The following is a 21,000-nucleotide window of genomic DNA, read 5'->3' on the forward strand; positions in this document are numbered from 1 at the left end:
AGTAGCTTATAGATAATTTTTATCCCAATATATGTAATAGGAATGTCTACTTTGTAATCGAATATCTTAAATTGCTCGACTCGATTAAATAAAATTAAAATATTTTACAATCAAGTTCAGATAGTAAAATTATTATTCATAGTGATCTTACGGTATCAATTACCGAAACCTAATTGTAAGTAATTATTCTTAATATTAAATTTTAGTTATATATATTATTTTTATTTATAATTTGTTTATAATAAATTTAATATTTTCTAAAATTCATTATTTATTACAATTATGATTTTAAAATTTAATTTATTATTTAATAATTAATTTTAATTCATTAATTTAATTTGCATAATAATATAAATAAAAGTGATCTTAAATTTATTTTAATCGTGTATTTAATGTATACGAATATTTAATGGATAGTGTTTAAGATATTCAAATGCAAATTTGAGTAAAAATTAAAAAAATTAATTAAATATTTATAGGATTTAGAGTGAAATGGAGGGCAAATGGAGTTTATCTTTTTAAATTTATGACTTAATTCGAAAGGAATCTAAACAGAATTGGGAAACATGTAAATTGTTGGCATGGTTGTTTATTTTATTTTTATAATAATGTAGTTGACTTGAGTAAGGTAGAGAGCAAATAAATCAAATAAAATTTTGATTTGTAGCTGCCTCGCCCGGTAGAAGGTAGAGAGTAAATAAATCAAAATAATTGGGCTGTCACTCTAATCTTACCAGTTAATAATTAAAACGGCACCAAGATTTTCTGGCACTGTCAGTTACAGTTTCCATCATTTATTAAAATAGAAATAAACAAAATTATCGGCCGTTGGTTGGTGTGTGTCACTGTGTTAACAGGTTGCGCGTGGTCCCTATCCGCCCCCACTAATCAAGGATCCCACCGTTTGTTCTTTAATAAATATCCAGCCTTTTTTCCCCATTCATCTTCCTTCCAGCTTTCCTTCATACTCTTCTGACCTTTTTCTTTGTCATTTCCCAATTGCATGAAAACCGTTGTCGAGCCTTACGCGCTTCACTCTGTCGTTTAAGTTGCGTGCCCTGACACCCACCGTCGCTGATAAAGTGATAATACTACTTAATTTTCAAATTAGTAATTTTTACTTAATATTTGCCGTTTTTTTAAAATTTAAAAAATTATAAATGTTTTGATAAAACCTCCGATTTTTTTTTTGTAATTTTTCCCCCCTCTCTTTCACATGTCTAAATCCGAAATAAAATAGAATTTGAAAAAAAAAACAAAATGCCAAACAGCTCCTATCTGTTTCTCGCCAGTTTTTACTCTCTCAAATAGTCCAATGTTCTGACTCGGTTCGCTTGTTTCTCTTTCTCTCTCTCTCTCTCTCTCTCTGTTAACAATGGCGCATCTCTTCAGAGACCTCTCACTCGGCCATTCAAAGAGGGAGTCAACGCCACCGCCACCGCCTACTCAACCTCAACCAATGCCGACTAAGCTCACCTCAACCGATCTCCAATCTCCACTCGGCCAACTCGCCTCTCAACTCAGCGATTCGGACCTCCGACTCACAGCCTACGACGTCTTTCTTGCCGTATGCCGTACCTCCTCCTCCAAACCTCTCTCCACTTCCGCCTCCTTCAATTCCGACTCGCCGAGTTACAACTCGCCTGGCCAAAACCATAACCACAACCACTCGCCTAACTCGCCTGCGTTGCAGCGCTCGCTTACGTCAGCAGCTGCTAGTAAGATGAAGAAGGCTTTAGGATTGAAGTCGCCGGGCTCTTCATCGGGCTCGAAGAAGAGTCCGGGTTCCGGGCCAGGCTCGGGCCAAGGCAAGTCTAAGCGGCCTCCGACTGTGGGGGAGCTTATGAGGATTCAAATGCGAGTACCTGAGACCGTTGATTCGCGTGTTAGAAGAGCGCTCTTGAGAATCGGCGGTGGCCTGGTCAGCTCAATTTAAGTTTGTTTTATATGAAATTTTGGTTGATCTGGAATTTTGCTGACTTTTTTTTTTAATTTGGAATTTATTTGATCCAAGTAATGCTGCTTGTTAAATTAATTTTAATTAAATTTTTTAATATTAAAATTGATGCGGTAGGATTCGATAATAACGATGTTGGAAAATGGATTTTGATTCAAGTTACAAACAAATTTTATTCTAGAATTATTTCCTGAATGTTGGAATGATAATGTGAATTCTCGAATATTTGGGCAATCCATCATGATTATCAAATTTAAGAAAAGAATTTAATAGTATTTTGATGAAGTTTATAATTCTTATTTGTTGTAATTCTATTCCTGTTTTATTTATTTAATAGTGATTACTGTCTGCTGTGTTTCTTTTTTTATCTCTTGGGGGTGACGGGTGGGGGTGGGGGTGGGGTGGAATGATGCATTATGATTAACCAGGTTGGTGTGTAGTTCATTAGCATTGATAATGGTCTACTATAAATGTACTTATCACAGGTTGGAAGGCGGATTGAATCTGTGGTTCTTCCATTGGAGTTGTTACAGCAGCTTAAGCAGTCGGATTTTACTGATCAACAAGAATATGATGCATGGCAGAAAAGAAACCTCAAGGTTCTTGAGGCTGGGTTACTATTGCATCCTCGTGTTCCACTTGATAAGTCACATAATGCATCGCAAAGGCTACGACAAGCCATTCATGCTGCCCTAGATAGGCCAATAGAAACTGGAAAGAACAATGAGTCAATGCAAGTTCTTCGCAGTGCTGTTATGTCTCTTGCTTCCAGATCTGACGGGTCGTTCTCTGATTCATGCCATTGGGCAGATGGCATTCCATTGAATCTTAGACTCTATGAAATGCTTTTGGATACGTGCTTTGATATTAATGATGAAACATCTATTATTGAGGAAGTTGATGAGCTTATGGAGCACATAAAGAAGACATGGGTGATCCTTGGGATTAACCAGATGCTTCATAACCTCTGCTTTACATGGGTCCTGTTTCACCGTTTTGTTGCCACTGGCCAAGTTGAAATGGACTTACTATATGCTGCTGATAGTCAGCTAGCAGAAGTAGCAAAAGATGCCAAGACAACCAAGGATCCGGAATACTCCAAGATTTTAAGTTCTACATTGAGTTCAATACTGGGCTGGGCAGAGAAAAGACTCCTTGCATATCATGACACTTTCGATAGTGTAAATATGTATACCATGCAGGGCATTGTTTCTTTAGGTGTATCAGCGGCTAAGATTTTGGTTGAGGATGTGTCCTCTGAGTATCGCAGAAAGAGGAGAGGGGAAGTTGATGTAGCTCGAAGCAGAATTGACACTTACATCAGGTCATCATTGCGCACTGCTTTTGCTCAGGCAAGTCTTTACTATCTGCTATTGGCTCCCCTTTACTGAGAATGAAAAATAAATGAGTGCCTATAGCGCACGTATGGTATCTGAATCTTCATTGCATTTGCTCATCTGTATGAGACTTGAAATGCATCAAATGTGTGATGTGTTGCATACTCTTTCTCTCTCCTCCCAGTTCTTCCCTTTTAGCTGGTTTAATAATTATGAATATGCTTTTTTTTTTTTTTGGTTATATAGAGAATGGAGAAAGCAGACTCAAGCAGGAGAGCATCCAAAAACCAGCCGAATCCTCTTCCTGTTCTTGCAATCCTTGCTAAGGATGTTGGTGATCTAGCAATTCACGAGAAGCAGGTGTTCAGTCCAATATTGAAGGGTTGGCATCCTTTGGCTGCAGGTGTGGCCGTGGCCACCCTTCATGCTTGTTATGCAAATGAGATAAAACAGTTTATATCAGGCATTACGGAGTTAACCCCTGATGCTGTTCAAGTACTGAGAGCTGCAGATAAACTGGAGAAAGATCTCGTGCAGATTGCAGTTGAGGATGCAGTAGACAGTGATGATGGTGGGAAGGCAATAATCCGTGAGATGCCTCCCTACGAGGCTGAAGCTGCAATTGCCAATCTGGTTAAAGGGTGGATCAAGACAAGATTAGACAGACTTAAAGAGTGGGTTGACAGGAATTTGCAGCAAGAGGTGTGCGCTTGCTATTCTTGTCATTTAGATTAAAATTTTATCTGAATTTTATATCTATCAAAATCAAGTTCTACAACTTCTCAGTTTCATATATGTTCATGGTGAAATTATTGCTCTCTTCTGGTTACCGGCAATAATCATATTTTGCTAAAAGATTTCTGTCTTTATGGATAAATCAGTTAGGCTCTGGTCTGTTGCATGCCTTGCCTACAGACAAGAAGTTAAAAAATAGGTATTGTGAAGGAATGAAGAATTAAGCATATATTGATAAGCTCCGAGATGTTTTATTAGCTGTTGGTTTCCATAAATTTAAATTGTTGCCTCTTAGCATTTATTAAAAAAATAAGCAGTCTGCTTTGCATTCCTAAAAGCTGCTGCGGTGTTTATACGAAAGTAGGTCTGGAGTCTGGATGCATATGTTAGTAGGAGATGATTTTTCTATAGGTGCAGGAATTCATTTACTCCTATCTATTTTGAAATCCTGCAAAGCAGTATCTATTTAGAGGTACTTTATGTTCCATTAACAGGTATTATAGTGACAAGTATTTCTGCACTAAAACATTAAAGAACTGCAGTAATTTTTTGTAGCATGTGCTAAATTTTTGGGTTGTAAACTGCGTTAGCTTGCTAAGTGCTCATATGAGCCAATATGTGATGCATCAAGCTAATTATTATAAATGGATAGTATGCTTACAGCAAATAGTAATAGCTTAAAGCTTCAATTCATGCAAACATTTGCTTGTTTGTCATGCAACAGACTTGGACATCTACTGAATTTCTGGGTGCAGTTTTGTTATTATTAGTATTTTTTTCTTTTTGCTAAGCAATATATGGCATTATGGTAGGTTTGGAATCCGCAAGCAAATCAAGAAGGATTTGCTCCCTCTGCTGTTGAAATATTGCGAATCATTGATGAGACTTTAGATGCATTTTTCCAGCTGCCAATACCAACACATCCTGCATTGCTACCTGATTTGATGGCTGGCCTTGACAAATGTCTTCAGTATTATGTAATCAAGGCAAAATCTGGCTGTGGTAAATGCTTGCAGATCTCATAAATGATCTCAATATGTTGTCTAAGGTTTTAGAGTTTCTAACATATACTGTCCTTCTAATCTGACATGTAGGATCACGCAATACATACATCCCTACAATGCCAGCATTGACCAGGTGTGAGACAGGATCCAAGTTCCAAGGCGTGTGGAAGAAAAAAGAAAAGTCACAGAATTCTCAGAAGAGAAATTCTCAGGTTGCAACAATGAATGGAGATAATTCATTTGGGATGCCACAGCTGTGTGTTCGTATCAATACTCTGCACCGTATCCGAACTGAGATGGAAGTTTTAGAGAAGAGGATAGTAACCCACTTGAGAAACTGTGAGTCTGCTCATGTGGAAGATTTTTCAAATGGTTTGAGCAAGAAATTTGAACTAACACCTGCTGCTTGTGTGGAAGGGGTGCAGCAACTGTCTGAGGCAGTAGCTTACAAAATTGTATTCCGTGACCTAAGTCATGTTTTATGGGATGGTTTGTATATAGGGGAGCCATCATCTTCTAGGATTGACCCTCTATTACAGGAACTAGAGCGAAACTTGTTGACTATCTCAGAAACTGTGCATGAAAGAGTTCGTACAAGGATTATAACTGATATCATGAAAGCTTCCTGTGATGGATTCTTGCTGGTTTTACTTGCTGGAGGCCCCTCTCGTTCTTTCTCTCGTCAGGATTCTCAAATTATTGAGGATGATTTCAAAGCCCTTAAAGACTTGTTTTGGGCCAATGGGGATGGTTTGCCTGCTGACCTCATAGATAAGTTTTCAGCTACTGTGGGAGGTGTCCTTCCTCTCTTCAGAACTGACACAGAGAGCTTAATTGAGCGGTTCAGACGTGTGACCTTGGAGACATACAGCTCATCAGCAAGGTCTAGGCTTCCACTACCTCCAACATCAGGGCAGTGGAATCCTACCGAGCCAAACACGCTCCTGCGCGTGTTGTGTTACCGGAATGATGACACAGCTTCAAAGTTCCTTAAGAAGACTTATAATCTACCTAAGAAACTCTAATAACCTGGGCTATGGTGTACAGCAAAACAAGGAAGGCTGCTTCCCTGTGTAGCATTGTGTGCTTGGAATGTTACTGTAATCCTATATACTTTTTGTGAGATGACCCAGAAAAGATCCTTAGCATGCCGTGCCTGGATGGATGCAAGTACCTAAAGATGTGGCAGTAATCTTGCATAGTATCTATTCAGGATGTTCTGGTAAATGAAGTCCAGTTGCTACTCACCAAAAGATGCAGAGTCGGGAGAGAGAGGAAACTATAGAGGCAGAGAGGACTTTCAAGGGCTTGCTTGTGAGAAAAGGTGGGTGGATTTTCATTTATTTCAAGATTATGAGATTCCTTGGGATCTAATTTTGTCTATTCCCTATAGGATTTAGCACAATTTGCTTTGGCTTACGAGGTTCTTTTGTTCATTTATTTGTTTTTATCCATCATTTGCTTGTTCATTTTGCTTTTTATATTTATTGATATGAATTATCAGTATGTATCATAAAATCAGGCTTTCATTGATTGCAAAGAAGAAATACAGATTTCCTATTCTCTTTTGTAGGCCCTGTTTGTGTATGTAAAGCTTAATTTGCAACTTTGCAGCTCATCCATGGCCCATGTGCTTTCATATCTCTGTGGCTGAACAAATAAACTCCGCCTACAAACCTTAAATCAAATCGAATGTCTCTAGACATGGCCAGCTGCTGCGTGACAATCTCAAGACCTTGGAACAAACAATTTAGCTTGTGGACGCAGTGAAGTTCAGGCACTGGTTTGCATTCTCGAGAGGGCTCATTCCTCTAGAATAGCGCGACCAAGATTCTTGGCAAGAGCTAGTCTAACAGAGTGTAAGGCCTGGGGTGGTAACTCAGCTTCGATGAAGTCTGGGCGAAGCCTTGCCATGGACAATTCCTCTAGTTTATTTAACAGAAGATTTGTCTGAGAGACATTGAACAAAGGACGATCCTGCCAATTAAGCAGTTTCAACTGCGGAAAAAACAAACCAGTGCCACAAGTCAGTTAAGCGAGGCATGAGTAGATCCAAAGTTTGCAGTTCAGTAAGAAATTTAGGTACACAATCGTAGTTAAAGGAGCTTACCGAATCATACAGAAGCGGCAACCAAAAGCGTTGAGGTGTGGAGGGGTTTTTCATGAGCTGTAGTTTGAAAAGAAGAATATCACAGAAGAAACTGGCCCTTGTTATGATCTTGATGACGATGATAAAATCAATAGTCAATTATACTCAGGAGAATTAACAGACATATATAAAGGTCCCATACATATGGGTGCAGCCATTACTCTATCGAATTTAATGTGACCTGATATCTGAGAAAATATCTCCTCATTATGAAACCAGTAGCAGACTAGCAGGGCAAAATCGATTATTCTAACAATCGAGAGAATGATAATACGAATATATACCGATATAAGAGATTCCACAGCCTGCCGAGTAGCATCTGTAGTTTTTCCATCTTGAACCTGCTGGAGTGATTTCTTTAAATCTCTGTACCTGTGATTGCGTCAAAGGTTAGGGTTCAGGCTTAGAAAATTTATAGCGGTCCTTTTCAATATACATGATAATCCAACAGTAAGCAATGGCATAATTCTTACTTGTGCAGAAACTCTAGTCCACCAGCAGTCTTACATTCAGAACCCAATAACTGAATTAACCCTTCCCATTGCTGTGAAGATAGAGAAGGACAGACTAAGTATCTCTTAAACTAAAATAAATACTGAAGATAAAAAATTCTTTATTTCCGAAAATAATAAGTAACAAATTGGGGAAGGGAGGAAAGAAAACAGCTTTGAGCTTAGGAGATTGCTTAAACAAATTACCTTGAAACTCTCATCAGAGATTGTTTTGCCAACAGAATCAAACAATTGCTGAGCTATCCTATTAAGACGATAGTCATCCCGGGCTTGCTGCAGCCAAAATACTCCAGAACCTTTCCTACCATGCTTCCAGTGGTATACTCCAGCAATCTGAACAAGGACAGTGAGAATCTTTAATTGACATGCTCACACATTCAATTATCGTGTCCTACAACTAAATCATTCAACAGGTTGGGAAACACATAATATCCAAAATGAATAGCAAGATTGATGCATTGTCCATCACCAAAAAAAAAAAGACCTTCCAAAGTACAGATACTTATACCTTCATAATATTTGAAGTTATGTTGTCAAGCTCATAAAGGCGGCAAATCTCTATATTCTGCATGCAACATAAAATTACATTATCTATCAACCACTTGATAATCCAAGATTAGAGGAAAAGACATGCACAATAATAAAGATGAGAGGCATAAAAAAAAAAATGAGCCAATGACCTTAAGCAACAACTGATTATATATAACAGGCTGTTTGGACAATAATATCTGTAACAGAACCATCCCCTGCTTCATGCATGACGTAAGATAAATTGGAGCAATCTGTAGATGTTACAACAAAAAATATGTGAGAAATACTTAGCATTCCATTCAAATATTATTCTTTATCGAGTATGATATTAATGAGAAATAGAACAAATGTACTAATTACTACAAATGATATCCAATGATGTTGGTTAGGTTGCACTCCATATTTCATTTGTCAACTTTAAAAGGCTATCCTAAGTCATACAATGTATAAACCATGCTTAATTTTGCCTTGATAAACCAATGACAGTAATTCACATGGTTATTTGCACTTACTTGCCAAGTTAATGGATGTGAGGATAGGACTTGAGCATAAACTAGTCGATGAAGCTCCTCTATGCTTATTCCCCCCATGTTCTGACGCTCTTCATGTAAAAGCATTTCTGCATGATTGCTCCCAGCAGTCAACAACTCTATGGCATGGGCAACCATCCTGATGATAAGCAACATACGGAGTTAGATTTTAATGACCATCAGGAACAATCACAGAGGCATGTCCAAGATTCAATTTCATGATAACTTCTCATAGTTGTCAGACCAAAAAAAACTGAAAAAGTAACAACCCAAATAAGGCTTGAACAATGAAATGCTAACAAAAAGCAATAAGGAAATATGGCAGCTCACCAAGGACCAAACCCTTTCGAGCATTCTGCTAATATGACCTGAGAAGTTGAAAAGGCACAATTTAGATTATGGTTAAGATATCAAAAAGGAGAATTTTAATGGAGAATGTCAATTAATGTTTTATCCCCATGTGTCACCTCAGTATTTTCCCCAAGAATTCCAATCATAAGTTCCATCAACCTGTGTGCAGAGGCCATTGGTTTCAATTGAATGCATTTCTGTGCCAAACTATACATGCTTTCTAACCCCTGATACAAGAAAAGAAATAAAATGAATAGTTCAAAGTCCAGCTAACATGTACAAAGGCTAAGAGCAATTTAGTACAGGAAAAGTATATACCACAGTGAATGGCCTGATGTATAGCAAGTGTGAAATATACAGCTCTATCCAATGACATGTTGCAGTGCCAAGACTATTAGCATTACCCAGCATTATTTGTAACATACTTCTCAAGCCCTCCCGAGTCTGCTGGTGATCACACTGAAACCAGAATGCACTTAAATCCAGCTTATTTATTTGTGCCCGCCACTTCTCCCATGCCTATGCCAAAGAAAGACTTGAGTTACTTATCTTTAGAGGTAGTGGATCATGAATCAAGATGAGAGAAGAACATGACTAAAAAAATTAAAGATACCTTCACAAAATCAGGTTTGGACTTAAAGCATTCACCCAAATTTCCAGCATGCTCCAAACGCATGCGTGGCATTTTCGAAATAAGAACAGCAACTGCCTCTACAAGACCATTCTCTGTCTGTCGATGTAAATGCAAAAGAGACATAAAATACATAGATTTCAATTTTTTACAGCAACAACAAACCGGCATTACTTGAGATGGACAGACCAACTTAAGAAAAAGGTGAATGAAATCCTTGACACATGAAAATGAAAAGAGACAGTACTACTTGGCTGAAAGGAGCAAAGACAGACGTAGCACAATAGGCACCAACCTCTGACCAACATATTGTATTACAAGGTCTTACAGAGGGAATTACAAGTTTATGCTTAAATGGTACTAAAAACATACAATTATTACAGAAACATAGATCTACATCTTTCATATGAAATGCGTAATAATCAATTTCTTACCAACCTCACGATTGCTGAGTTGATCTAATTGATAAGATCCATGCAAGCGCAACATTTTCACCTGCAAGTGAAAACATCAAACTGTAGCCAATCATTAAAATTCCAAAAAGAAATACATATACATGCTTTGATCAGTGTCACTTACGAAACCAGACCAGATTACCAAAGCACTTACCACAATATCGAGCCAACCAATTGCTAGTGCTGATGACATAACTTCCCAGTATTTTGGATCATCTTCCACAACCTGCATTGAATAAACTGATTAACTACCACCATCTTAGAGAATCTAGAATCAAGTACAAATAACTCAAACAACTGACAAGTCTAAACTCTAAAATTGCATAAAAACCATCTCCAGAAGTCAACTCCAGTAAGCTATGTAGAAGGCTAGTTATGTAAAACCTGCAAGTTAACAAGTTCTTTTTGAAAATCAACAAGCTTTGAGTGGACTGTGGAGTGTGTTCCTGAGAAAAGGCTATCGTAATCCTGCCAAGATAACAAATTGATTATTAGTACGGCAGAAGTAACAAACAACTTTAAAACCAAAGTAATGGAAGATTTGATGGATATAACAGAAAAGAAAAGTGATTTACAGCTAACCAATCGACAAGACGTTCAGGTAACCAAGATTGAGATGGCTTTTCTGCATAAAACATTTCCAATAGCTCCCACGCAGCCTTCAAACTAGTCGGTTCCTCTCCTTTCTAAGAAAAATGCGAATTGAAATGAAAGTGAGAGTGGAATTATAGAATGTCAAACATGATAAAGCAAATGATAAAGAAGAAAGAAGAAATTACCGTTATAACTGACTTTGGATCGTCGATAACCGGACCGGAAGCGGATTTCCGATTACCAAGAAGAGCACTTATGTCCTTGCTGTACTCCATTATGTACTCCCACCTAATCACAACAAATTCAAATTTATTTTCAAAACAAAAATCCAAATAAATGTCGAATATATGGCTACGAAAATACAATTTTGAAAAGTAATCACCAGTCAACATCGTAACGCGAAGACTTCATGGACATTTTGGACAAGCTGGAGGCGGCGTTTTTCCTGCTCTGTAGAAGAGCAAAAGGAGAGACCGAACCATACGCGATCTTCCGCCAATTAGCGTCAGTGATCTCACCGTCTCCGCCGCCGAGCTTCACTTCCACTACTCTTCCTCCGGCGTCTTCTTTGTCGGAATCATCGGAGGACGGTGCGGCGAAGACCGAGACGCGGAGGGAGTCACCGCGTGACCATGAAATGGAGAGCCGAGAGATTGGAGACTTCAGGCCATGGTGTAGAGGATACACCGCCGCGCCCTGGGACTCCGATGAGAATGATACCAACGCGCCACCACCGGAATCTGACGTAACGCCGGGCATCTTTTTCTCGATGAATCAGTGAGCTTAGCGAGTGCGAGTCTCACTGCGTTAGGGCTTTTGAGGAGTTTGCGAAACGTTTTGGAGTCGTTAAAGAAAGGAGGGATTAATTTGAGGTGTGTTTGGTTACGAGGCGAAAAAAAGCCTTCCCAAAGAATTAAAATGTTCCTCTTAAAAAAATACTGTTTTAAAGCAATACCATGTTTGTTACACGCAATATCAAAAGTAAAAAAAAATATTTTTTATTAGTTAAAATTAAAATAAATATAATTTAAAATTATAATTTTTTGTTGTTGTACTTATAATTCAAGTTCTTTGGCCAAAAACGTAAACAATTTAGATTTAAATTTATAATAATTTTATGGTTAACGGTTAAATTGATTTTTTTAAAAATAATTTTTATTATAAATATATTTTCTCTCTCTATTTTACCATTTTTATTTTCTTTCTTTTCCTTTTTTCTCACTTTTTATTTGTTTCCTTCCCTCCGGCTGGCTGCCGAGGGTTGCATCTGGCCTTTGCCGCCCCATTCGACTATCAATCCAAATTTTCTGCCTCATTTCAAGATTACCAACCTTTTGCCAAGAGAGAAAGAGGGAAAAAAAGGTAAAACTAAACACGTATTAATCGATAATAAGAAAATAAACACGTGACTAGTTATAAGAGTTGAGGCATGAAACGGAACAGGAAATGGAGACAAGAGGATTTGGATTTTGCAATAACTGCCATGTCATTTACAATACATGATTTTATTGAAAGAAATGCATACATTATCATGCCTAAAAACAGTACATGATTTTTTATGGACAGAAACTACACAGTAATTGATGACAACAGCAAATATAATCCTTTGTATGGTATAGTATCAAGCTAATTTATCCAACTTGCGGACTGTAAAAGTTCTCTATTTGAACCAAAAAGCATGGTGTTTCCTGCAGCTATGTAACAATCAACACTATTTCTCTTGCGTTGAAGAAGGAAGATACTCCTTTATTATCTCCTGGATCCTTTTCTTCATCATCTTATCCTTAACACCTGCGAGCATGTTTCGATAGAACAATTCCAACCTGACAAGCTTGCTACGGTCTGATGACTCCAACATGTTCTCCCATTCCCTAGCAACGTCAAAAGTACCAGAGTTCTGCAATGAGATTGGGATATCTTGCTCTTCAAAAGGTTTGCCAAAGATCGAACCATGAAGTACGCTTGCATATCTTTCCATGATGGAAAGTTTTGACTGGAGCAGCTTCATCTCTTCCATCGCCAATGATAACTTCTTATCCATTTCCGACCCTGCGTCAGAATTCTTATGATCTACAATCTTATCTCCCTCACCAACAGTACTGTTCAGCTCTTCTTGCTGGAAATCCTCATTCAGTGGAGGCCATAACACCATTGAGGGTGTGAAACAGTCAATTGTTTTACCATTTCCGAGAACTCCACTCCTTCCCCTGCCCCAGGACCATAGCTTATATCCATCATGTGCCACAACAACAGTATGGGCAGCCCCACAAGAAATTTGAACTGGATCACGAAATTTTGGCTCGTGCAATCCATCACCCGATATCTGCAGGGGAGAAAGGGCATCTCCTGCATCTGTTCCGGTAAAACTAGCATCTGGACATAGCCCTAGACCCTTTTCCATTCCCCATGACCACACATCTCCGGCCGATGAAACAACACTGGTGTGAAACAAGCCACAGTCAACAGAAACAAGATATACAGGCTGTGGTAACTCTTTCACAGGTTCAGGAACTAATGTACTTTGAGTGGTTCCATGCCCAAGTTGCCCCTTGTCCCCAAGGCCAAATGTCCAACACATACTCTCAAGTGTTTCACTAGGTCTTTTTCTGTGAGTAAGCAAAGCTGTGTGGAAGGCACCACATGCTACCTCATAAACCGTCCATGGGATGTCCTGGTTAAATGTTTCAACAATTTCAGGATGGACCCTGCTCTCTCTGTCTCCTAGGCCTAACTGGCCATGGCCATTACCACCCCAAGAGTAGCATACAAGATCATCACCTTTATACGTTTCTCCAGCACTGACTAGGGCTACAACATGCTCGTTTCCACATGCGACCTTAACAACAGTATGGCCATGGAAATCCCAAACAGGAATTGGAGAAAAACTACTCACAAACGTCAAGCCTCCATCACTGCTGCTGTTTTCCTGAGGACAAAGGCCCCACATCCACAGGGCCCCAAGATTATCAATTGCCAGAGAAGTCATTCCTCCAGCTTTGACTGCACAAATCTGCGGTAGAACAAGTGATGAGAAGAATGTGGAAGAAGGCCTTTCAAGTTTTAATTTACAGCAACATAACTCATGTCATACCTTCAATGGTGTTTTAGTATTTATCTCTAACTCATCTTTTGATTGATCAGGGGAACCCAACTCAAGGAACCGCTCCAACAACTGAGGTGCCAAAGAATTCTCCCCATGTACACCAAGTTGGCCATCCATATGACAGTCAAGGGATATACCAAAATACATAAATACAGAAAGCAAAGAAAATAGATACTAATAATGATGAGCCTCCAAAAAAAATCTTGCAGCAAATTTTACTATAAAGGATACAGATGTTATAACCCCAAGACCAAACTGATCCATCATCTGCCATTTACATAACCATAGGTGTCAATGGACTAAAAATTTTTCAAAATTACTACTACAATCACGAAATTCAGTGCAACATATGTACAAACATAAAAAAGATTGAATTAGCGAAAAGGAAGTATAAAAAAAATTGCATAAAACCAAAGACTAAACCTGCAAGAGCAAGACTGTGATAAGCGCCAGCAGCGACAGCTACAAACTTAAGCTCTGAGTTTTGGAACTTGACACGAACCGGGAAATGCCCGTCGGATTCTGAACCGGTCCCCAGTCTCCCGAACATTCCTCTGCCCCATGAATACACGCACCCATCCCCTGCAATATCCATCCATTACGAAACACATTATCATAATCCTCCAATTCAAAATTTTAATCACTATAATAGAATCGAGGAGGAGCAATATGGAACTAATAGATTAAAGCTTCGTTTTTCATTTTTTGTTACCGGAGAGAGCGAGAGTATGAGCTTCACCGGCGGCAACTGCTACGACTTTGCGAAATAAGTTGCTGGAACCGGGGAATGTTCCGGCGGGGTTTTCCATTGTCTCCGGCGAGATAGAGCTTTAGCCTTTTTTTTTTTTTTTTTACTTGAGGTGGTTACCAATACCGGAAGCTGATTAAATAGTTAGTAAGCATGGAAATGAGAGCATGACAGACGCCTGGCAATGGTTGAGTGGTAATTATCTTCAAATATTGGGGAGAATTTCGGAATGTCATATGACTTTCGTGCACTTAATTTTTTTTTTCTGAATTACGTGTTCGATTCTTATATATCTGTTATCCGTCGGTCCAAATTCAATTATTATAAAATTAAGCTTATGAAATCAAAGATTTCGTCTAGGACTATAGTAGCAATCTTAATATTAGTGTATTTTCTGGTCTGCCTTTCTTGACACTTGACAGTGACATAAAGCAATACTATGTAAGGAACAACGTTTATCTATTATTTTGCTGTTAAAATGTGATTGGCTATAAGGAATGGATAAGACTCGGTTCAACATGTTACCAAACATATTCAAATTTCTTTGGTTTGTCCAGACCTGGGAAAACGATTTGACTCACCAAATCCATCTTCTCTCTCAGTCACAAATAAAAAGCATCCGGAAGTGCACCTAATTTTATAGATATTTAATATTATACGTGTAATATATAATATGATAAATATTAATAAAAAATGAATTCACATGTTATATCGTATGAGTATAAAATAAGATGTATTATATGATACACATCAACCATGTTTATATTGAATTTATCTTATCCAATTACTAAAAATCCTATTTTATTTATTTTCTTTTTAAGCTGAAATATGAAAAACTAGTTTTTTTTATGAGTTTTCAACTTTCAAGATTTAGAATTCTGACAAAAAATATTCAAAAACTTCTTTTTAACTTTTAGTAAATAAATTTGAAAATATATATTATAAAAAAGTATTATTCTTGAGAGTTTGAACTATAAAGTAATCAATTTTTTAAAATTTATACCACATAATCTTCAATGTTATTAATGAATATGATATTTTTATATTTGTTAAATTATATTATGCATATTATTTGTAATTAATTTTAAATTTTTTATCGCATTGTTTACATGTTTTAATTTAACAATTATGATTTCATCACATGTTTATCTAGTTAAGTATAACAAATTTTATGTATTTTAATTAAAAAGGTAATAAAAAAGATGGTTTTGTTTGTAAAATTTGTATGATTCTCCTTAATTGTCACAAGTTAAAACTTAAACACAATATCGTGCATACAGTCTTAATCAAGTTCTGAAAATCAAGTTTAAGTAAATTTATAAATCACAGGTCTACGCTCTCAATTCAAATGACATATCTGATAGTTGAGATAAAACTCATGTTTATATACCAAGATCGATCTTATCTCTTACTGATGGATATTTAGTTTAGATTTACCTTGATCCTTATATTTCTCATAGAGATCCTACATCAGTAAATATTTTTGATTGTGATATAATAAATTTTTTGTGACTTTAATTTTTTATTTAAATTCAATTTTTTAAATAAAATTTTATTATTGTATATTTATTACTGATTCTCCTATTTTAAAAAAACATTATTGATTCTCCTATGCTTTTATAAATTGCATTGATGATGTTCATCATCCCAAGAATAAGCTCTACTCTTATTATTATACAAGTGAAATAAACATTTGCAGTTGCTGTTATTGTATATCTATACAACAAATAAATCTGTTCATAACATTAACTTTCCAATTAAATCCAACCCAAAGTAAGAATGGAACACAATTTATCCAGCGCAGAGCCCGCCGCCGCCGCCGCCGCCACCACCCTCACCCCCCCGGTCCTGGCTAAGGAAAGCCGCCAAATTCAGATACTTCTCTTGATCAGCACTCCACCTTGCACGACAAATCACACAACTAGCCGACCTCCTCCCTCTGCTTCTCTTCCAGCTCATCAAGCATTCTTCGTGAATCAGGTTACGGCATGTCGAACAAGCCAGTACTTTCTCCCCTTTTTCCATTTCTTCTAAGCAAACAGGGCACGTCGTCCCTTCTTCGATCTGCTTAACTCCTCCTGACGACTCACCTTGCTTTTTGGCCTGATAGTAAAGCTGATGAAACCTCTCCCGTATTCCAGCCCCCGCTAGTGCTTCAGGCGACGTAGGCGTGCTGAGGAGGCGGTTGAGCCGGCATGGCCGGAGAGTCCTCCTCCGGAGACACATGTCATCGATGGAGACACCCAATACTCGGATAAGAACAAATAAGATGTGCTTGCATGGGGTTGTACGGTCGGGGCACGTGCATGAAGGTGTGGCAGATAATGCAACGGTGTAAACATTTCCGGTGGCACCTAATATAAAGAATAAGTTGGAATCAGATCTGTGGAGGAGGAAGAGCGGGTGGCGGAGGGCTCTGACTATCCGGTCTGCAACGGGTTGGATCGGCTTGAACCGGTGGTGCAGCCTGTTGTGGTGGTGGTCGTTAATGTTTGGCGGTGTTGAGGATGGACTGGAAACGGAGTCCATTATTGGAAAAAGTGAAGTTGAGAGAATGAAAGTGCTTGAAATGTGCGATTTAAGAGAAAGATTCGTATGTTTGTTCGGAACTCTTTTGGCTAAGATTCGTTGTGTAAAATTGAAGGACACGAAAGGAATAGCGGGGATGGTGGGGGAGTTGGGAAACCTCAACTTGGTGGCGATAGGGGTGCTATATGGTCAGCCCTATATGGCTAATAGCTATGTCATTGTCGAGGTTGATTAAGGCATGATACGGTTAAAAGTAGTTGGTAAGGCAAGTTATGGCATGTTGTAAGCAAACGAGACTTGCCTTTCTGTCTCATCAATGCCACTAGAGATAGGAATCCAATGTGTGATTCCAAGATTAAAATACAAATGGAGGTCATTTGTGGGCGACTTTGAGCAATTCTAACGCTAAATTGTTGGTCATATGTTTGAAGATTGTTTGCATAAAATGCTAGTGTGATAAATTTCATATCAATAAATGATAAAATAAATTTTAAATTAATAATTAGGGTTTTTTTTAATTAATAAATATTTATTTTTAATTGAATGTATGAGCTCATTGTGAGCCTCTTTCGTTAAAGATATCAAGGTCACCAGAATCAATAGAACAAGTACGTTATAAAATTAAGTTGAAAAGAATGTTATGAGATGGATTTTGAGTTTATAAAAAAATTTTAATTTAATTAATAAGTATGTATTTTGAATTCAAAATGTAAGTTCGTGACAAATACCCTAATCATAGATAATTTGCATCCATGCTTATTTCTGTAAAAAAAGTGTATTAATTTTGTTACATGATATATGACAATTTATTTTGTAAATATATAATATACAAAACTTGTTTAATTAACTATTTGATTGCTATATTTCTTGGCCAAAAAATAATATTTGAGTAATTACATACCTCAAAAGTTTTACTAAAAATGCAAAAATACAAATACTTCTTGTTGTTTGATGGCAAGAAATGCTACCTCCTAAAAACTGGCAGCAGCATAAGAGAAACGACTTCGTTTTGCTCTAACCCTGAATTGGGAAATGACACCCGGAGTCCTCACAAAGCCATTTTATCTCTTCTTCTACAACTCTAGTGCTTTTTATTTTCCAGTTTTCCTGGCTGTTCATTCCCACTTTCAGCATTTGCTACCAGTGACCACCCAATTCAATCTCGCTTCTTGAAGATTATGTGGGCTTCCACTCGAAACTCTTCTCAACCTACGAAGGTAGTTCTTCTCGCTTCCTCTAGGCTTCTAGCTCTTTCTCTTTGTTATTTGTACAAATTGATGGTACTATTTCTTTTGTGCAATATCAGCAGCTGCAGAAGCAGGAAAGAGAACGGTTAGGGGTGAGTTTCAGACCAGAAAACTTCATTCCAGGCCTCGTACTTGGTTTTATATTTGGGTTGTTGCTGGATTTGTCAAAGCCCTCTAAAACCCCTTCCAAGAAGAAGAATTTCCTACCTGGAAAGCTTCAAGAAGAAGACTTTGTTTCCACTAATGCTGATCAAAACCTTAAAATGGTTTGTTTTTGCTTCCTAATTGTTATTATTTTAAAAAAATTTTGCTTCTTTCGTAGTATAATTGTTACAAATAACAAAATGTGACGACTTTTTAGTGTCTTTAGGATGTTTTGACGGCCGAATTTTAGTTAGTAGAAAAGGGAATGACTTGGTGGCTCTACTTATTTGATGGAATAAAGCTTAGAAGCTTTTTTCAGAATGCTTAAGCTGATTGTATATATTGTTTCTGGTTATGGTTTCGATATGCTTTGCTGAACTCATTGACGTGTATTTCTCTGTTTAGTAACTTAAGCAGTTTGATTTTGTTTATAGTGTTTGTTGACATCACCCATATGATATTAAAAAATATGAAATATTGGGTTTTGGACTGCTTATGACAGGTTTTAGTGGTTAGACAAGACCTTAAGATGAAATCAGGGAAGATTGCCTCTCAGTGTGCCCGTAAGATTCCTGAACTGTTCTTAATATCCGAGATTTTGTTTTGGATTTCAAATTTTAGACTGTACTGTTTTTCTAGCACCAACTCCTCAGTCCCCTCCCACCCCCAAACTAAATAATACCAAAAAAAAAAAAAAGTCTTCTCACATTTCGATGTATGTAAACCTTCGGATCATTTGACTAAACCTTTCCTGCTGAATTTACAGATGCTGCCACCGGCATGTATGCAGAATTGATGAAAAGGTATGTTTCGTGATTATGAGTCAATTTCTGAATTCAAGCTTTCATTTGTGACCTTGCTTTAGTTGGAGATCCATAGGAACCTGTTGTCTACATTTGTTATTTTTATAACTATAATCATTTTATCAAAGTTAAATCATGTAATAATATTGCAGCGATCGATCCCTTTTAAGACAATGGGAGGATTGTGGACAACCCAAAATAGTCGTTACATGCAGGAATCAACAAGAAATGTAAGCAGGTGATTTCATTGGGAACAATTAGGTTCTCACTGTATATGCCAACATTCATCTCTCGTGTTTAAAACATGCCTTAGTAGTGTAAGTGCACTTTCCTTTTCTTATCAGGAATAAGTTAAGGGAAGCAGCTGAGAATATTGGCCTCCCCACTTTTGTTGTTGCTGATGCTGGAAGAACACAGGTATTTGTCTGCATCACTGCATGTAAACTCATCATGAGGTAACTAGGATGTAATGACAATTCATATGCATAGGATGTATTAAATTCAAAATGACTAGAGAAATTTGACTTCTGAAACTTACAAAATGAAGGGAAGTTGGAGCCAGAAGTTCTTATCTAATATGTATTCCGGAACCGATTAACTTAGTGTTTCCTTATGTGTGCTAATGCAGATGTATTTTTAGTTGTTTGAGATTCTTTATTGCACTAAGGATTCTAAGTGGTTTCTATAGAGTCTGATGTTTGCTTTCAACTTGAGTTATGCTAATTGCTTAATTTCTCGAATTTGATGTTTGAGTTATAAATTCAGAGTGTTTATTATTTGAAAAAAAAATGTGTGGCTAAGATCTCAAGACCACTTTATTTTGCAGGTTTCAGCTGGGTCAAAGACAGTTCTTGCCATTGGACCTGGTTTGCTTCTTTTCCATTCCGCTAAAACTGTTGTAGTTGCTTCTGTGTGATAGATTCTTTTTTGCATGCCATGATCTGTCCATTGCTTAGTAGATAAAGAAGATATATGATATGATCACTGACAACTGCCTTCCTTATGGATGTTGCAGTTCACTTTCAGCCACCAAAATAGCAAGTGATAAAAGTGAAAGCCAGTAAAAACGACTAAAAGAAGACAGACTGTATTTCTTTATTTATTGTACATCTAATTTTGTGATTTTGCAGGACCAAAAGTGCCAGTTGATTCAGTGACAGGGAAGTTGAACTTGCTCTAATGTTGTTGAAGGAAAAATCCTCGCCTTATTGGGTCTCGATAATCATGATCTCAATCGCTTCACAAGAAATGAAAAATATCCTTTGATGGATTTTGATTGGCTCATAAACATGGTTAACGACAGCTGCAAGAATTGAGAGGAGTTGCTAGATGAGAATTTCTGCAACTTCTAACCATCCAATTGTAGGAAATACCATTTGGCCTGGTTACTGGAACAGATTGAGGAATCAGAATGTCAATTTGTTATATTTTGGTTCTTACAGTGTTTCAAATATTCTGTACCCTATTGTGTTTCCAACAAAGCTACCTTATCCTGCTATCTATAATCCAGAAGAAATACAAAATCTTCTTATAATTTAAGGTTGTAAACTGGCTTTTTTATCTGATACTGATGTGCAAATCGTTCGTCTGACTGAAAAAAAAAAAAAACTGGCTTTTTTATCAATCCTTTGTTCTTTGTA

General features: G+C 37.3%; 5 protein-coding genes across 7 annotated transcripts; 2 read left to right on the forward strand and 3 right to left on the reverse strand.

Annotated features, from left to right (window-relative positions):
* Positions 1,255-7,002, forward strand: LOC18587979. Of its 2 annotated transcripts, XR_001929498.1 has the most exons (6): positions 1,376-1,921; positions 2,443-3,309; positions 3,541-3,996; positions 4,842-5,031; positions 5,124-6,357; positions 6,648-7,002. XR_001929498.1 is itself a non-coding variant. In XM_018127599.1 (5 exons), the coding sequence occupies exons 1-5, from the start codon at positions 1,376-1,378 to the stop codon at positions 6,056-6,058; spliced, it is 2,994 nt and encodes a 997-aa protein (XP_017983088.1). In that variant the 5' UTR covers positions 1,255-1,375; the 3' UTR covers positions 6,059-6,596. The 2 variants fall into 2 exon arrangements, 1 of the variants encoding a protein (XP_017983088.1); XM_018127599.1 differs by lacking the exon at positions 6,648-7,002 and having other exon boundaries at positions 1,255-1,921; positions 5,124-6,596.
* LOC18587980 (nuclear pore complex protein NUP85) lies at positions 6,542-11,686 on the reverse strand. The gene is made up of 18 exons (XM_007012074.2): positions 11,169-11,686; positions 10,972-11,074; positions 10,768-10,878; positions 10,577-10,660; positions 10,347-10,418; positions 10,176-10,232; positions 9,720-9,836; positions 9,425-9,625; positions 9,223-9,333; positions 9,086-9,123; positions 8,738-8,894; positions 8,375-8,476; positions 8,203-8,259; positions 7,881-8,027; positions 7,656-7,726; positions 7,467-7,554; positions 7,144-7,200; positions 6,542-7,031 (listed from the first exon to the last, which is right to left on the reverse strand). The coding sequence occupies exons 1-18, from the start codon at positions 11,543-11,545 to the stop codon at positions 6,837-6,839; spliced, it is 2,145 nt and encodes a 714-aa protein (XP_007012136.2). The 5' UTR covers positions 11,546-11,686; the 3' UTR covers positions 6,542-6,836.
* Positions 12,224-14,756, reverse strand: LOC18587981 (ultraviolet-B receptor UVR8). Its single transcript, XM_007012077.2, has 5 exons — positions 14,602-14,756; positions 14,313-14,471; positions 14,121-14,156; positions 13,878-14,002; positions 12,224-13,796 (listed from the first exon to the last, which is right to left on the reverse strand). The coding sequence occupies exons 1-5, from the start codon at positions 14,696-14,698 to the stop codon at positions 12,498-12,500; spliced, it is 1,716 nt and encodes a 571-aa protein (XP_007012139.2). The 5' UTR covers positions 14,699-14,756; the 3' UTR covers positions 12,224-12,497.
* On the reverse strand, positions 16,276-17,612 carry LOC18587982 (mitogen-activated protein kinase kinase kinase 1). The gene has a single exon (XM_007012080.2). The coding sequence runs from the start codon at positions 17,164-17,166 to the stop codon at positions 16,429-16,431; it is 738 nt and encodes a 245-aa protein (XP_007012142.2). The 5' UTR covers positions 17,167-17,612; the 3' UTR covers positions 16,276-16,428.
* On the forward strand, positions 18,216-20,899 carry LOC18587983 (peptidyl-tRNA hydrolase 2, mitochondrial). Of its 2 annotated transcripts, none has more exons than XM_007012081.2 (8): positions 18,216-18,383; positions 18,473-18,679; positions 19,060-19,120; positions 19,324-19,360; positions 19,513-19,590; positions 19,705-19,777; positions 20,187-20,226; positions 20,491-20,899. In XM_007012081.2, exons 1-8 carry the CDS (start codon positions 18,345-18,347, stop codon positions 20,538-20,540), a joined length of 585 nt encoding a protein of 194 aa, XP_007012143.2. In that variant the 5' UTR covers positions 18,216-18,344; the 3' UTR covers positions 20,541-20,899. The 2 variants fall into 2 exon arrangements, with proteins under 2 accessions (XP_007012143.2, XP_007012144.2); XM_007012082.2 differs by having other exon boundaries at positions 18,220-18,383; positions 18,476-18,679.

Source organism: Theobroma cacao, chromosome 9 (assembly GCF_000208745.1).
Source record: "Theobroma cacao cultivar B97-61/B2 chromosome 9, Criollo_cocoa_genome_V2, whole genome shotgun sequence".
Taxonomy (NCBI): domain Eukaryota; kingdom Viridiplantae; phylum Streptophyta; class Magnoliopsida; order Malvales; family Malvaceae; genus Theobroma; species Theobroma cacao.